The sequence below is a fragment of the Emys orbicularis genome, chromosome 13 (genome assembly GCF_028017835.1).
Source record: "Emys orbicularis isolate rEmyOrb1 chromosome 13, rEmyOrb1.hap1, whole genome shotgun sequence".
Classification (NCBI taxonomy): domain Eukaryota; kingdom Metazoa; phylum Chordata; order Testudines; family Emydidae; genus Emys; species Emys orbicularis.
In genome coordinates, this window is record NC_088695.1 from 46889641 (window position 1) to 46907744 (window position 18104).

General features: G+C 48.7%; 1 protein-coding gene across 1 annotated transcript in view; it reads right to left on the bottom strand.

Annotated features, from left to right (window-relative positions):
• Positions 1-393: 393 nt before the first annotated feature.
• SLC39A11 (solute carrier family 39 member 11) overlaps positions 394-18104 on the bottom strand; it is a 276332-nt gene continuing 258621 nt past the window's right edge. Inside the window, exons 8-10 of the mRNA XM_065415938.1 lie at positions 4077-4175; positions 2072-2230; positions 394-472 (exon numbers count right to left, since the gene is read on the bottom strand). Coding sequence (XP_065272010.1) covers positions 394-472; positions 2072-2230; positions 4077-4175 — 337 coding nt within the window. The remainder of the gene's footprint in view (positions 473-2071; positions 2231-4076; positions 4176-18104) is intronic.

The following is an 18104-nucleotide window of genomic DNA, read 5'->3' on the forward strand; positions in this document are numbered from 1 at the left end:
CTGTGACTCTCTTACTGCATACAGAACAAGTATGGTCAAAACCAAAAGAGCTTTGACCATTACGGAAATGCCCAAAAATCGGAGGAAAAGTAAACCACAAACTGCAGCCTGGCTGATATATGTCTTATCAATGACCCAGTTGAGAAGAGAAAGAATTTGGTGGCAAAGGAAACCCAGGACCTGCAAGGAGCCACCAATTTTTGTGCTTTGAAAACAATCAACGTTATGTTACAGCAAAATATATATATATATGAAATCATAGATAATCAACACCAAACCTAATCAATATATATATATAAAAAAAAATCTAGAAGAAGAAAAGTTTCCAGTTCCAACTGCTGCCATGCAAATTGCTCGGATGTCATCTCCCGTTGGCCAACAGTAAATCCGCCCTTATCCAAGTCCAACATCCAGGGACATCATCACCACAAACCCTAAGATCGAGGTCCAGGAAGCCAGCTTCCCATTGCCACTGTAAGGAGGAAAGGAGAGGGAGTGAGCACCTATGTTTCAGATGACAGCAGAGTTGTCTTTACTTCTCCCCTATGAAGAGAAGGGAATCTTCCAAAATCCTCTTTATATTCCCCCATCTCTTTGAAGGCCTTACATCATGCTGATCCTTCCCTCCAGTCAAAATAAAACTCACCCAAGCTGTTCCTTTGGGAGATAGAGTCAAGGGTGCTTCCCTTCCACTCCTCAGCCCCTGAGAGTTCTCGCACCCCAGCAACTAAGCTTAAGCTCTCTCTGCCACTGAACCACCTCTGAGAGACAGGCTGAGCCATCTTGGGGATTTAGACATGCAATTCCGTTCAAATGAATGGGGGACAAGTCTGACTCTCCTAGGTGGCTTTGAGAATCTTAACCACAGATCTCAAATGCAATTTTCTCCTTTAAAGTCTCACTGAGGCAATAAACGGAGTCAGGGAGGGACAGACTCATTCTTTCCTGCATTATTTATACATAGTTCCTAAGCTAAAGGTGGGGAGCTGACACCCCTTATAGCTAGTAACAGGGCCGGCTCTAGGCACCAGCCTAGCAAGCAGGTGCCTAGGGTGGCCAATGAAGAGGGGGGCGGCACGTCCGGCTGTTCGGCGGCGGGGCCGTCACTCCCTCTCGGAGCGAAGGACCTGCCACCCAATTGCCGCCGTAGAATGAAGCGGTGGTAGAGCTGCCGCCGCTTGTGATTGCAGCTTTTTTATTTTTTATTTTATTTCCTGCTTGGGGCGGCAAAAACGCTAGAGCCGGCCCTGGCTAGTAGCTTGACAGCTGTAATCACTGCTATGGATTGGTTAAGCATTGTGCACCTCCCACTGTATTTATTTGTTACCACGTCTCTCCCATCCCCACCCTATTTGTTTCTCTCACCCACCTGTTGTGGTTAAATTCTTCAGAGCCAGGACAGTCCTTCCTAGTATTTTCATACAGCACTTAGAACAATGGGGTCCAACCAGGTTTGGGGACAGTGTTATTACAATACAACGGTTCAGTGATAACAGTTTCAAGCCACATGCATTGAGGGACAGCTCCAAAAGAGCCACCCCTGCTACATCTCACACCGGTTCAGTGACTTGCAACCTGATAATTCCTTCAGCAAAGCAAATGCATTAAAAAAAAATAACTCTGTTCCAAGAACATTCACAGTCTGAAACGACGACCGCAGCAAAAGTCTGCCCATCTTGAGCAAAAATAAGGAGAGCGGTCAACCTCCTTACAGTTCATTATGGCTTTGCATCCTGTTGCTTGTTGGAAATGGGCTTTCACACGTGTTGTGCCACATGGTATAAGCCAGGGTGTGGATGGAACCAGTTTTTAAGAACACATCTCTGAGGGGTGACCGTTGTTGGCCAATGGCTGAAATGCTATTAACAGTGCTAGCTTGTAAAGTGGCGTGTGCCCTCTCAATGCAAATGCTCTGTGGTCCTTGTGGATCAGACCCCAAATAGTTCCTTTGCACTACAACATTCCCTTCCATGGGACGAGGAAGGAAAGAGAATTTAGTCACAAGCAAAGGCCAGCCAATGAACATGGCTTCAGGGTGTTGGCAGCTAGGGTGCAGAGCAATTTCCCTCACCTGGTTTGTGCTTCTGGGATGATGTCATCCATGACCACATAGACCATAGCACCGGCAGCAAAGCCCAAAGCATAGGGGAGGAGCGGTTCTGCCAGCACCATGGCAAAGGCACCGAAGACACCAGCTAAAGGTTCCACCATGCCACTTAGCTGTCCGTACCTGTAAGAGAACCAAGATCAAAAGCCCAGAAGGGACACAGGAAATCCTTCCTTTACCCCTTTTTGTACCCAACATAGTGCAGGTGTTTATTGGACCCCGAGGGCCCAATCGGCCCACGCAGGACATGGATACGTCCCATTAAATGGAGGTACAAAGTCTGTAAATGCAGAATGCACCTGGCAGGTTCTGATTAGCATTAGGCTGCCCTGCTTTCGAGAGTGCAGAGCGGATGCAAACCTGCTTTCCCACCCCCGCACCTGTGTGAAGAAAAAGAGATGTGTACCAGCCCTTGCAAAACAAACGAGAGCATCTGAGCCCTTCCTGAGCAAACACAGCAGAAGACAAGTCCCCTTCTTTAATCTGGAAGGTGACGAAAGGCTGCAGGCAGACTTGGGAACACCTGGCTCCATGCAGGCAAACAATCCTCTAGTTTTTCCCCCTAATGGGTCTCTTCCCCCCACCTAGTTTATGGCTACCCTCCACACAGGGGGCCCTGTGAATCAGCTAAGCACTGGTCCACTGCTGAAGTAAGTCTGAAGTGGGGATCCCTTCAGAACACGTCCATTTGCCCTCTTTAGGTCCTATCTGTGCTACAAGGTTTTGCTGACTGTGTAGCCAGTTGGTGGGATGGCTCTAAAGACAGTGCGATGACTAATGTTCTGTCCTTAGCTGTGGATGCTAACCATGTGTTGCCTTTGCTGGTAGCCTAGACTGTCCTCCTGTAACTGGTCCAACACCCTGGTTTCTTTGCAGCCCTTAGACCTCCTAACCATGCCAGTCTAATTCCTTCCTCCCAGCGCTCTGTCTGGTCAGACATCCCAGAATGCACTATCCCCGTGCCACGCATGCTGCTTTGTGCTGATGTCCTTCAGGTGTTGTCCTCTGTTGTGACACTACTGGGATAGCTGCCTAGAATTTCCCAGAATGCACTGAGATGAACACAATTGGGCAGCGGGATAGGTGTGGCTACATGCACCTACATGGGCAACATATGGGAGCGGTGTGAATAACCGTGTTTGGCACGAGCCGATCAGATAAGAGCATCAAAAACTGGTAAGAGACAACATGGTTGTATTTTTAGCATTGCCAGGCCTTAAAGCAGGCCAGAAAGGATTGCCCTGCCATGCCGGACAGTGAAGGGAAGGTAATTTTAAGGTCAGAAGTTAAATTTCTGTACATGTGTTGAAGCAACAAAGGAAGTTGGAGTTGTGTCATAGGCTCTGGCCTTGGTGGACCCATTTGTATCCTTTTCTGGATGGCCTTAGAAATGTGATGCAGGACAGCAGACACCAGGGGGTCAGCCCACAGGAGAGGTGACTCTGCAGGCAGTAGAAACACGATTTAAGCATCACGCTCTCTTTTGTTCATCTATTTCGTCTTCACTTGGCCCACGGATTCCACCCCATCACAAGACACTTGCAACCATGGCTACCGAGGATCACCGTTCAAACCTCGCCCATTCTACAGCGGCGGTGTGGCCGCATGAGACAGAACAGACTAGCGGTTGTTATCCTTCTACGAAGTTGGAACGAATATGAGCTGCACCAGTGGCTTGCCCCACAACGTCTGATCACTGCGAAAACATCAGCTGCTGAACGTAGTAACGCCGGACCAGCAAGATCCTGTCTCCTGCACTGCTCCCATAGCTGCCACCCAGTACACAAAGGCTGGAGAAAGCTTCAAAATGGAACAGCTTTTCCCCAAACACAGCCAAGCCCCCGATGAGTCCTGAATCAGAGCTAGCAACAAGGCACTGCATAGAAACCACGCAGCAACAGCAGCTGGGAAACGGCTTGACGGACACGTTTCAAAGCTTGAAGAACGTTTTAGGAGGAGCACTACTTACCAAAATGCTCTCCATGTTGAAAATCCAGCCCCACGCAAAGGAAGGCTGACAGCAAGGCCTTCTGGGAAATTCTGAATTCCAATCCCAACTGCTAAATTCCTACCGAAATAAAAGCAAAACATGTTATATATCATTCCTCTGGGAGGAGAAGGGCAGGGCAGGATAGGCCTTAAAAAAAAGGTTATTAAGTACGTCTCTTTAATGTAAGTGCTTCCAGCCCTTGGGGACTAATTGAATCATGTTAACACAAGGCACTTCTAGAGCGAGTTTTATCTTCAAAGTGCTCCACGTCCATCCGTCAACCCCTGGAAGCAATGGAGAATGAGATGAAAAGATCTGCCCAAGGACACAACCAGACAGTCAAAACCCAAGACTTTCGAACTCCCAGCCTTGTCCTCCGAACCCTTGATCAGACCTGGCCTTTGAACAGGGAGAGCCTCAAGTTGTTCATGAGTGACCCACTGACTAACTAAGGAATGGCAAAGATGCGCGGGGTGTGGGGGAGCTGAAGGGAGTCCCTGGGGGAGAGGCGGAGCCACAAGGATTTGGTTTACGTTGTGGGAGGTTAACAAGAGTGGAGAAAGAAAAGTAAGGCGCAAAGCAGCCCCGTGCAGTACAAATAAACTCTCCCTGACTGCTCCACTTTGCAAGCCAGGCTGCACTGAGAACTGCCTATTCAGACAACTGTCCTTCCAATACACAGGGTATTCTGGGAAATCGGACAGCCAAGGTAGAACAGCCCTGGGATCCAGGGGCCAGTTTGTGGAGCATCCCAGTTACCATCAAAATGGATTTCCCACGCCTCCCAGCTGGTGCCATACGAGGCGGAATGAAAGGACACACTGGGCTACACCTGCAGATGTGAACAGGGATCCCTATAAGTCTTCAGAGGCAGCCCTGTTTTGCTAGCTCTCCAAAAAGGGCCAGTTTCCTCCTCTCTGAGATGCCTCTGCCGTTATGGGAGGTCGCGTCAAACAAGCTCCGGTTTCAGCCTACATCAGATAATGCAGAGGTTAATCCCTCTCATTTACTGTTCATCTCCCCCATTGTCTGCACGGTTGCACAGACACTCCATTGTTTGCTTTTATCCCCTTCTGTACTAGCTGTAGGGTCGTGTGTTTTCAACCTACAGGCTTAAAAAATATATATAACTTTTAAAGAAACCCTGATCAAATTCAGAGCCTGGATCACCCAGAGGGGAGAAGCATGCTGCACTAGAAAGGCTGCAGCATCCACCCCCAAACGAGAATTTGGCCACTGATGCTCTAGTACCCCAGATGCACTAACCTGCAGCGGAGATGTTAAACAATGGCCAAGGCACAGACCGGTCTAAAGCCTGCAGGCGGTCGGAATAAACAGAACTGGCACCTGACTCTGCAACTCACCATGTCGGTTTCAGGAGTCATGTGTTAGCAGCTGTGGTTCCAGACCTGCAACTGCCTCAGGGCTGCTGCTTTCACCCCTATCCCAGTCCCGCTTTTCCGTTCCACTCCTTGCTGTTCTGGAGACAGCCCCACTCAACGTCAGCCATGGGAGCAGGTGACCCTGCTTGGATAATAAGGTGCCCAAAGCGCAGCACTGGGGAATCAACACAGAGACAGGCACAGACAGGACGATGAGTTACATTCTGGTACCCACTCTGTCCTGGGTGGCTGCAGAAGTGAACACTCCCAGCTGCGCCAGCGTCTAGTAGTGAACACCGGCAGGAAAGCATCCTGTTCGGCCCCAGTGGCTGGCTCCTAACGACTGAGCTAGAGGGGAAAGGGATTGTGGTTTTGCTTGTTGGCCTCTGATTTCATGACAGCGCTAACCGCAGCCCTGCATCTGCAAGGAGGCGGGATTTTGAAGCTCGTCGTGGGAAGAAGCTGTTCTGATGGCTGGGCATTGAGGAACGGATCCCACGGCGTCAGGCCTAGACAAGCACTTTGGAGGGTCGAAATGCAAACATGCTCCTTCCTAGGCCACCCTCAGCAGCTACCAGCTAGCATGGCAATGAGGACAGCCCCATTTGGAACACAGGGCACATGGATGGGGGGTGGGAGAGAGGCTGGGAAGGAGGACGAGAGCACTTGGTAATAAAGTCATTTAAAAAAAATCAACCTATGTGGAGCCCAGCTTTGACAAGTGGGAAAAAAAAGAAGCTTTATAACGAGGGTGATTGCCTCTTCTTCCCCTGTAATGCTAAACTCTCAGGACTCCATTAATGTACATAGCCCCATTTGTGTCTTCTTGGACTTTTACCGCTGTAGGAAACAGGAAAGCAAAGGCAGGGTTGGATGGGGAGGGGTTCTCCTCTCCTGAGGTTATTGTAGATTCACTGTAGGTTTCAACGGCTGCTGACGGCAGAACAGAACCGATCCAGTACCAGAGACCACCCCCACACGCGGTGCCAAGCCAGGCTGGGGTGTGTTGGGGCGGCGGGGATAGGAGGCCTCCTGCATGTTATCACATCTGTCAAGCCAACTGAAAACACCCTCCTCCGAGGGAATGAACGCAGCGGCCCTCACAGCACAGCCAGAAGGGTGGAGCTGAGCTCACCTTCAATAGAAATGGCTCCAGGCAAAGCTCACAGACAGTAGCTATAAAGGATTTTGGGGCGGGGGAGGGGAAATTAGCCGCTTCTAGACCGGCAGAGAATTTACCTCACGGCGTTAATCAACCAACCAGAATAAAGTCACTGATAGCTCACACTTCGCCCTCCTCCCGCACCTCCCACTGCAGCGTCTCAAAACGCTTCGCGACACCGAGCGCCCCCGGCCCTGTGAAATAAGGATGTATTAATCCTTACTTTGCAGAAGGGGACACAGGTACACAGAGAAATGACTCACCCAGGATCTCTCCGCTAGTCAGACTCCCAGATTGCTACGCTACATTTATTTTTATCTTAAGTACTTCTAGAGCTCACGTTATCGTAATATCTGAGTCACCACATTATTTAATGTGCTCATCCTCAACATCCCTGTGAGGGACGGCAGGGCTATCATCCCTATTTTCTAGGGAGCAACGGCGGCAGAGAGGCAAAGTGACTTGCCCAAGGTCACAGAGGATATCTGTGGCAAATCAGGATCTAAGCCCAGCTCTCTCCAGTCCTAACCGCTGGATCACCCTGCCTCTCCACTAAACCATACTCTGACAGCAGCTGGCTGTGTCAACAGCACCTTGCATGCAATGAGAGGCCCCTACACAGTGCAACGGGGCCTGTGCGTTGGACATTTCCACGCAAGTGAAGGGCAACGGCGGCCTCTCTCTTAGTGGGAGGGTAAAGTTGAAAGACAGCCAGTTCATTCACTCCTAAAACAGCACAGAAGATGGTGGTTTTTGACAGAGGACGGGGAGTCAGAACTCCTCAGTTCAATTCCTGGCTTTGACACTTTGTCTGATTTAACCTCGCGCTGCCTCAGTTTCCCCTCTCTGTAAAGCGGGTCAAATGACACCCGCCTACCTCCCTCACAAGGTTTGTTAGCGTGGAATTCTGAGCACCTCAGATCAAACGAGGGAAGTGTATTCAGAGAGCGCAAAGATTCTTCACTAGGACATGAGCTGAGGTGTAAACTGTACACATGCAAGTCGTGGAGGATGGCTGGGAGGCAGGGTTTACCGCAGTGTTAGCCTGCTGGTAGTGGCAATGGGTGGAATACGTCCTCCGTTGGAGTCTGATTCTGAGCATCTGAGCACAGCTCTCACAAACCTCCCAAACGTGAGGCAGCTGAGTGACAGAGAAATCAGCGGACTTCCTCAAGATCTCTTACTAATAATAGCAGTGGTGAGAGTTCAGCCGCTCTCACCCCCAGTACTCCTAGTGGACACATGGGCTTTGAAATCTAGTTAAGGATTACAGGTAAGGTTTGCAGAATTGCCTAAGTGACTTTGGAGCCTGTGACCCATTTTACAAAGTGACTTTGTGCCTGTGTCCTATTGACTTTCAAGGAGACACCAAGTGCTTTTAGTGCACGATAGCAGGATGCACATGGCCAGTTTGTGCCAGCAGGTTAGTGCACTGTAGATTTATGCCCCGGCTTGCTGTGCACTAGCTGGTCGTGTAAACAAATCCCTAGTGCCTATGTCACTTTTGAAAATCTTGCCCTACCTCTTATGCATAAAGGGAGCTCAGAAACCAGGGAGATGGGCAAGACATAAGAACCTAAATAGAGCCCGCTTGCACTTTTTCAAGGAAGAGCCAACCAACACCCCCAACACAACCAAGTGCTCCTACGACCTAAGACCCCTTTGCAAACATTTAAGAATCCCAGCCTGCTTGAGAAATGTCTTGTGCTCCCAAGCAAGCGGGGGATTTCTATGCTTGACTCAGGGCAGGCAAGGCGGTAGAAATCCCCTGTGTTTTAAGAGTACCAGAGTTAGTTGTGCAGGCTCCTAAGAATGGAAGGTTGCCACATCGCAGCAAATTGTGAGCCAGGAATTAGGCTTAGATGCTCCAGGTAGACATGCTGACTAGGTCGTTCTTCCCAAAGTCGTCCACCACGGTGCCTCTTCCTTAGGCTCAGGAATCTGGGAGGACTCACTCGGAGAAAACCCTTGTCTATCATCCTAGGCACCCGCACAGATGCAGGAAATAACAACTGGGGTTGCGTCTCACCACTCCCCCCAAATTCCCCAGGATAGCCTCATGTTCCCACCAGTCCATCCAATGTCCTGCACGTTCCTCTGTGGATTTGTCATTGGTGCAGCGTAGGGACCTTCTGAAAAATAACTAAAAATGGAAATCCGATTTCTGTATTTAAAGAGGGAGGATGGATTTTTTTAAGCACTGTTAATACTGTAGCTGTGGTTTGGTGCCCAGTCACTTTTGCATCCCAGTTTTAAAACCACTGACAGCTCACAGAGCAGCCCCTTTAGATGCCCCCCAACCAGGAACTGTCGAGGGACAATAAATAAAAATAGACCTATTTAAACATACCCCAGAGGTACTGCAAAGTAAACAAATAAACCTGTCAGGCATGTCTAGGAGGAGGGAAGGAGAATCAACCAGGATGGAGCCTTGGTTTGCATTAAGCATCTGAGAGTTTCAGGATAGCTTCACACACATGCTGCCTCCCCTGCCACGTTGGTTACATAAAAATCTTGGCATGGCTGTGCCGAGACGGCTGTTACAAAACCGTGGGCTCACGTGAACCATTATCTACCTATTGGATCTCAATTTGACAAGTCTGGGAACACCATTTTCACCCCTTTGCAATCGCTTTCATGTGAGGTTTCCACCAACTACCCTTGAACAGGAAACAAAAGCTTCACTTATTCCCTCCCCCCCCCACACACACACACACATATTTGACAATTGGGTTTGATGCTCAGGAACACGAGGAACTAAGTACCCTGGAGGGCATAGTCTGGGCAAAGGCTGTACAAGCTTTTCTCCTTACGCAGCTCTGTCAAGAAGCCTCAGTGCTGCCCTATAGTCTCTACGCAAAAGAATAAACGGACACAAATCTGACATCAGGAATCGTAACATTCAAAAACCAGTAGGAGAACACTTCAACCTCTCTAATCCCTCAGTGACAGACGTTAAGGTGGCAGTATTGCAACAGAAAAGCTTCAAAAACAGACTCCAAGGAGAAGCTGCTGAACTTGAATTAATATGCAAACTAGATACCATTAACTGAGGTTTGAACAGAGACTGGGAATGGCTCGGTCATTACACTAATTGAATCTATTCCCCCATGTTAAAGTATCCTCACACCTTCGTGTCAACTGTCCGAAATGGGCCATCTTGATTATCACTTCAAAAGTTTTTCTCCCCTGCTGATAATAGCTTCTCTTAATTAATTAGCCTCTCACAGTTGGTATGGGTACTTCCACCTTTTCATGTTCTCTGTATGTATAAATATCTTCTTACTGTATGTTTCATTCTATGCATCCGATGAAGTGGGCTGTAGCCCACGAAAGCTTATGCTCAAATAAATGTGTTAGTCTCTAAGGTGCCACAAGGACTCCTGTTCTTTTTGCGGATACAGACTAACACGGCTGCTACTCTGAAATCCTGCCCTACTGTAACCCTCCTCCACGCACACTCTGCCATCACACCCTCTCAACTGCAAACGCTGCTTCCTAAGCCAGCCCTGGGACCTCATTCAGCTCTGCAATGCAGCTTAGTCCTAATCCGCAGCACCTTCTGCTGAGCCCGTCTAGAACCCCGGCACCCTTATGTTTCTACCCTGAGGTTTGATCTCGACCAGAGCTCACATATTTCAGTACTGCTTCCTTCCCTCTCCCGCATACAATTCGGAATTTAGCAATCCAGGCTGCAAACCAAAGGCAGAACTCACTAGCGAGCACCAACACATCGGGCACATTGGTTTTTTGTTTTGCATTTTCTTTCCCCTTCTGGAAAAATGACAAATTCACCTTTTTTGCCTACGGTCAGTGGGGAGGTAAGAAATCAGTGTATTTGCTGTGAAAACCAGCATTGACCATTGGGAATTCACCCTGGGTGAAACGTACTATTGAATTTCTACAACACCTTTCATGGGAGGACATTGGCAAGTTTCACCAGCGTCCATTCATTTAGCTCCACAACACGGCAGCGAGGCTGAACTGCTCAGCATGATCTGAACCATTATACAGGTAGAGAAGCCAACTTGCTCAAACAAACCACACCAGGACGAAGCGGGCCTGTCTCTCCCTGGTGTGCATAAGGAGATGAAAGTCTACTGCAGATGCCAACTAGTGGAGTAACTCCTTTTGCAACAATGGCAGAGGCTGATAGCACTGAAGGTCCCAGGCTCAAGCCTTGATATGCATTATCATTGTTATTAGTGGTTTTAAAGTAGTGTGTAGAGGCCGGGACCTGTTGTGCAAACAGCTAATGGACATTATACTTGCCCTAAAGAACTTACAACCTGAGTGTAAGACTATAAACAACAAGTTGATAGAGCACAAGAAACAGTGAGAAGATCCCGACCACAGCGCACCAGCTGCCAAACCACTGTCAAGCTTTTTGTAAGCATGACGGCCGAGGAGAGTTTCAAAGAAGACATTTGGAGGAGAACAGTGAGGTGGCTTTGCACGGTGAGCACATCCCACACATACGGGGCAGCCTGGGAGAAGACACCACGTGGCTATACACACACATGGGGCGCAATCTTGTCCCCACTAAAGGACATGGCAGAGTTTCTATTGACATCAATGGAGCTAGGATTTCTCCCAAGAAGTATGAAGTTTTCCATAACTCTGGTTTCAGGATAAACACAGGGCACCCAACTCGACACCAGCTCAACTCCACTGAAGTGCATGGAGACGGGCCAGATGGTGCATTGATGCCCAGGTCACAGTGTTGATCCATAGGCCACCTTTCCAATTCCCACCCCGTCAGCAGGATGAGGCTGCTTCACCAGCCGTTGTGCTGTAGCAGCGCAACATGTCACGACAGCACCACATCACTGTGTCGCAAGAATAAAAGGGGTCCCACCTCCGCACCGACAGTCAGATTAGAACATCAGTGAAGCTAAGGATTTTCTCCCAACGTGTATCAAGTCTTCCATGACTTCAGTTTCCAAGTAGACACAGGGGGTCAAATGTAACACTGGTACCGTGGGCACAATTCCACTGAAGTCCATGAAGTCATGCCAGAGTGAATCTGAGCCACAGAGACCAGGTAGTCACAGCGATCACTGGGTAGCAATCCCAGAGCAGGCATTCCTGAGGTCCATAACCCACAGACAGACATCACCGACTTTGGAGAGAGACTTCAGCTCTAGCAAACAGCTGAGACAGAGAGTCCTAGCAAAGGCCTTGCCTGCACTGCCCAGCTCCTGACCAGACCTGAAACGCAGGTCCACAAAGGCTGGTTTCATTCTTTCGCCAGTGGCTGAAAGCTCCCTTTGCTGCTTTAAACACTTGTGTTCCTACTAGTAAAATAAGACTGGTGAGAAAAATCTCTCTGGGTTGTTTAAACTTCTAACATGGTTTACAGAAGAGCGAGCGAGAGAGAGACAGGCTGTGGGTGTCCTTAACCAGGACAGACCATTACAATCAAAAACATTATTCAAGTGTTGGGGGGGGGGGGGGGGCAGGGAAAACATCCCTTATAGAAAACAGTGGAGCCGCTGTCTGTGTGCTGGGTTTTTTCCCCCTCCTTCCCTTGCCTTAGCACAAAGCAGCTATTACTGGCTCCGACCACAACAAATTAATGGGTGGGAGAGGGAAGTGTGAACCGAGGGGTCTGTACAAAAAGAACCCCCCCCAGCTCTCTCCTCCCCCCCCTCCTCTCCCACAGCACCATCCCCAGAGGGGAGGCAGACCCCTCTGAGCTTTCACTACTGGGCTGCCTTAAAACAAGGAGAGACTGTGTGAGAAAGCTGTGATGGGGGCAGAGCGCAAGGGAGGTGAGGGGGCAGATGTGGGGAAGGGAAATTTAGCAAAGCCAAAAGATTTCTCCGTTATAGCTAAGAGAAGCCTAAAGCTGAAGCATTTATCCCATTCCCACCCCCACTAATAAAAAGAGGACTTGACGCAAACCCCCAATGTTTATTTAAAGTATATTCTAAGTGGAAATGCATCAAGACGCTCTTCTTTCCCCAAGAACATAAGACTCTGAGCGTTTGCTCCTCACTAGGCCTACGGCCTGTTTCTGTTACTTTCCCCTTTCCAGGCACGGGGGTAATTTGGGGATGGGCAGGGGGAGCGTTGCCCCCCCAAACTGCAAGCCTCGGGCAGACGTGGAATTTGCTTCTCCTGCACGGCCCCGTTGGCCTGACTGGGCTGCTACCCCCAACATATAGAATCATAGAATATCAGGGTTGGAAGGGACCTCAGAAGGCCATCTAGTCCCACCCCCTGTTCAAAGCAGGACCAATCCCCAGACAGATTTTTGCCCCAGATCCCTAAATGGCCCCCTCAAGGATTGAACTCACAATCCTGGGTTTAGCAGGCCAATGCTCAAACCACTGAGCTATCCCTCCCCCCAAATTAGAAGTCAAACTACGCCAATGATTCCAGGTGGGACTCCCCGTACTCCCCCCTTTAGGTTCCTCTTCTGTCCATGCTCTCTGGACTCTCACTCGTATTCCCTGTCTGCGCCCAGTAGTGGGAGGCCCCACTGGCACCACAGGGCAGGGCTTTAGTGGGCACTGCCCTGTGAGGGACAAGGGCCAGCACTATGCTCAGATACAAGCTAGCGGGTGACAGGAGTGCCACGCTTGCACTGAAGGCAGCAGGCTGCAGAGATCAAACTGGGGAAGGCTTGCTGCATTTGGGGTTCAGATGTAGTTTAAAACTGTAAAAAAGGGGAAACTCTGGCTGGAAACCCAGTTCCCGATTAACCTGCAGGTTACAGTGGGAGGGAGATGAGCGTTATCCCATCTAACGGACAATAGGGAACCGAAGGCGCTATTGAAAGGACAGGGATTAGAACTGGGGAATTCCTGAATTCCAAAGCTAGGCTCTTTCCGTTCTCTACTCCCTCCTGGCTCTGCCACTTAGGGTCTGGATTCAGGTAGAGGACATCCCACATTCTGCTAGGCTCCTGGTTCCCTCGCTGCTCAACCACAGGTCCCCTTGCTTCCCCTTCCATCCCTCCCATTCCAGAAGCCCATTCTCTGTCTCTTGCCACCACAGTGAATGTTAGTGCCTCTTGTCACCTCCATAATACCTTGGCCATGGCCTCGCATACTCTTACAGGCCTTGAGCGTCTCCCAGACACTGCTATTTGTACCTGGGTGCGAATACTTCATTAACAGCATCTGGAGTCTGGGAACAGACCCCTTCTTCTCACTTGCTTTGCCTTGGTTCACAGCACAGAAAGGATACGGCCACGCACTGCTCAGAGGTCACCTTTGTATAAGAGGGTGTCTCCTGTGCTGTTTGTGTGCTGAGGTGAAGAAGTTTCTTGTCCAATGCCTGACCTTCCCAGTACAAGTCCCCATATACACCTCATATTTTCTCCCTACCTCTGTGAAGAGTTTTCTGGGAAACAGTTGGGAGGAAAGAGACTGAACCAAATAAAGCTGCATTGTGTATCAGGAAAACAAAGGGTTCCTTATGAAGGAAATAGGTGGAGACACTTGGAAGGCTTCCTTCTATTGCAAAGAGAACACGTTGTAAAGCAGATGTACTAGCAGTCTGAACCAAGTGCATTTCTGGGTGACTACAGTATGCCAGGGTAGGGTAGAGAGGGACAGCTAGAGGCAGGTGACCGGGGGATAACTGAGTATAACCCGCTGAGCAGGACAGTAATCAGCCTGAAATGCACAGCCACGAGTGCCTGCTGTGCCACTACAAACGTCAGGAAGATGGTGACGTAATTTCCTTTGTGGGTATCAGAAGCAGACATGACGTGAACGAGATCCAACCAGACAGGGCCATTTGTCTCCACCATCAGAAAGCCATTTCACGGACGGCAAGACAACCGTTCAATGTACAAACACATGCGGGTTTAAAGAGGAGCATGATGGACGTGTTGCCTAGCGGGTAGAGCACTGGACGGGGACTCAGAAGACCAGGGTTCTATTCCTAGCTCTGCCACTGACTGATGGGTGACCTTGGCCAAGTAATTTCAGGTAAAATTTTCAAATGTGTCTATGCTGAAGCTGGGCAGGTGCCTCCCAGCCCAGGTGGTCAGACCCACTCAAAAGAGCAACGTGGACATTGCAGCATGGGCAATGGCACAGGTTAGTCGCCTGAGTACAGGTCAGCCCAACCCCCGGGGCCATACTCAGCCAGTTAGCCCGGGCCGCAAAACCCACACTGCTATCTCTAGCGTGCTCGCTCCAGCACAGTTGGCGTGCGCCTGCCTGCCCACGCGCCCAGCTGCAGTGTAGACGTACCTTAAGTGACTCAGGCACTAAGGAGCTTACGTCTCACTGCAAGTCAGTGGGACTGAGGCTCCTGAGGGCCTAAACCACTTCTGAAGTTGGGACTTAGGTTCTTAAGTCACTTAGATGCTTTTGGAAATTTTCCCTGCACGTTTTGGTGCCTCCGTTTCCCCAACTGTAAAAAGGGGGCCATTATCCTTGTCTCCTTCAAAAAGCACTTTGAGATCCATGGATGAAAAAGCACAGATAAGAGCTATGCATTATTTTATCATCGCGAACTCCAAGAAGGGACAGGTTCACGGGGGATTTTCAAGGAAGCCAATGATGCTCATTCTTATGGACTCTCACCAGTACACAATATGGAAACAATTTTTATCATTCCTGCACTCCTGTTCCAAGGTGGGGCTGGTCCCTAGACAGAGTACCAGGTTTTGCTGCAATTTTAAGGAAGAAAAGGGAACAAAGCTGCAGATCCTGCTTCTCTAAGCCCCACCAAGGAGCAACTCTTTGTAGGGAGAGGAAAATAACCTATTCCAGTTCCTTGGGGGCACATACCCGCAGCTGGACCTTCTACCCTAAAAATCGTGCCTGCCAATTGGTATGGCACCATGCTGGGAAATTCCTAGTTCACTTTCAGAAAAAGTTGGCATCTCTGCATATTTGCAAGGTCAAGGCACAGAAAGCCTTCTATAAGCCTAAACCCTTGTTTTCAAGGGCCTATTCTTTTACAAACTGATTATGAAAGTAGGCTACATATTCTTAACAAGCCCCTTTTCACGACGGCTTTCAATTCCCTACAGTGTATAATGTGCATGTGTATTCTTGCATGGCAGGCCCTTACATACTGTTTTGATTGTTATCGCCTTGCCATGAAAGAGCCGATTGTTGTGGGTTCCCAAGATTACATCATGGCTTCCCACTCCGGCTGCCTGTCGAGGTGTTTGATCGGGACCTGCAGGTGGGAAGGAGCTCTGTGGTAAGCACAGGGCCTTGAGCACTTCCTCATACCTGCCTTACCTGTTCCACACACAGCTGCCTTAGCACGCAAGGGCTTTCTTTTGCTTTATTGTAACCTCTCGTGCAAAGAGTGCATGTGCGCATGGCGGAGGAAAAATAGGTGAACAATGTGTTCATTTCCAAATCTGACTCACAGGAGACTAGAGAGATTTCTGGCTCCTGAATGCTATCTGACAAGGAATGAGCGAGCTGGTGACACACACATGCACAGATCTGCTGTCGACCGAATTTTTACATGTTCCAATTTTAAAGGCATGTGTTGCAAAACAGGCAGGCAAGTTTTACTCCCAAAGATTTCTCTTTTCCAATTATACAGCCCTTTTCATCTCAAAGCACTTAAAAAATGACAAAGAATTAAAGCCTACCGCCGCTAGGGTGACCGGATAGCAAGTGTGAAAAATTGGGACAGGCATTGGGGGTTATAGACGCCTATATATTGGGACTGTCCCTATAAAATCAGGACATCTGGTCACCATAACTGCCACCCCCTCTTCTGACCAGGTAAGTGTTATAAGTCCCATTATACAGAGAAGGACTGCACAAGGTCAAAAAGCCAGAAGCAAATTAGGAACAGAACCCAGAAATCCTGACTGCCAATCCTGGGCTCTGATCACACCAGGTCACATTTCCCACAATTATGGAGCTCTCTTCGATCCTCCCTGCTTTAGATGTAAGTAGTGGGATAGTTAATTCGCTCCGGGACTGACAGGTGGACTGATAGCAGAGTAGGGCCCAGCGTATTTGCTCCCAGAGGCAGGGTTTGCACCGACACTGCTAAAATATGGATGAACTACATGAAATTCAGTAGCAAATAATGCAAATTGTGAGGGAGACGGGAAGTGTAATTCTAAACTAGATGCACAATTAGCCTGTAGAACTCATTGCCACAAGATACTGGAGCCCAAGAGTTTGATGACATTCAGAAAAGGATCGGACAGCCATATGGAAAACAAGATTATCCAGACTTATCACAGTAAATACCATAAAATAAGCAAGAGTTTTGGAACAGATATAAACCATCCTGTATCTGGGTTTAAGTCAACCTCTAACTATTGGGGTTTGGGAGAAAATTGTGTCTGTTAGAAGGTTATCCCATAGCTGCCTTCTGTGGCGTTTCTGGCGCCTCCTTCTAAAGCAGATAGTGCTGGCTGTTGTTGGTGAAAGGATACCAGAGGAGATGGACCTTCTGGTCTGATCCAGCCTGGCAACCCTGAGTCCTATCAATGTCCTTCTAGATGTGTTCCATCCCCCTACCTGTACATTGTTTAGTCAGTCATCAATTTTCAGGCCAAAAGGAACCTTTATGATCATCACGTCTGACTTCCTGCATAAGATGGGCCACAGACCCTCACCCAGCGACTTCTGCATCCAGCCCGTAACTCCTGCCTGAGCGACAGCAGACCTTAGAAAGACACTCAGTCTTGATTTAAATAATTCAAATGATGCAGAACCCACAACATCCCTACTTAAGTTGTCCCAGTGGTTAACTGTCCAAAGTGTTAAAAATTTGCATCTTATTTCTAGTCTGAATTAGTCTAGCTTCACCTTCCACCATTGGTTCTCATTAGGCCTTTGTCTGCTAGATGAAAGCGCTGTCTACTATCAGAAATCTCTTTCACGGGTAGGTACACATAGACTGTGATCAAGTCACCTCTTAACCTTCTCTTGGATAAACTAAATAAATTGAGCTTCCAATTTAGATTGTAAATCTAAAGGAACCTTGTTTTATTACCTATAAAGCACCTGGCACATCTTCTCACTCGTTAAATATTGATAATATTAACAACTAACAGCACCAGCAATAACTCAGTAATACAGTGCGAGTTCTCTCGTTCTCTTCAAGATACAAGCCCTAGTTACTCCAATTTTTCTGGTTGCACGGTTGCAAGGGGTTTCCTCTGTTAAGAACATGCATATGGGAGGCCAGGGGGAATGTAGATGCTCATGAGGATCTGCACAGCATTGAAGAATTGCTCTGACTTGCAGATCGTTTTGATAGTCTGAAGCAGGGCTGTGCAGTGGGATTCATAAGAACCTATTGTCAGGCTTCTAATGTATTCTCATTCCCTGGGTGTGCTTATACCCAATAGTCACAAGGAAGTACAGATTATTACTATTACTGCATCATGTTTATATTACAACAGGGCCTAGAAGCTCTACCAAGACGGAGACGCCTTTGTGGTAAGCTCCGTACAAACATACACTACAAGACAGGCCCTGCCCCGAAGATCTTGCAATCGGAACA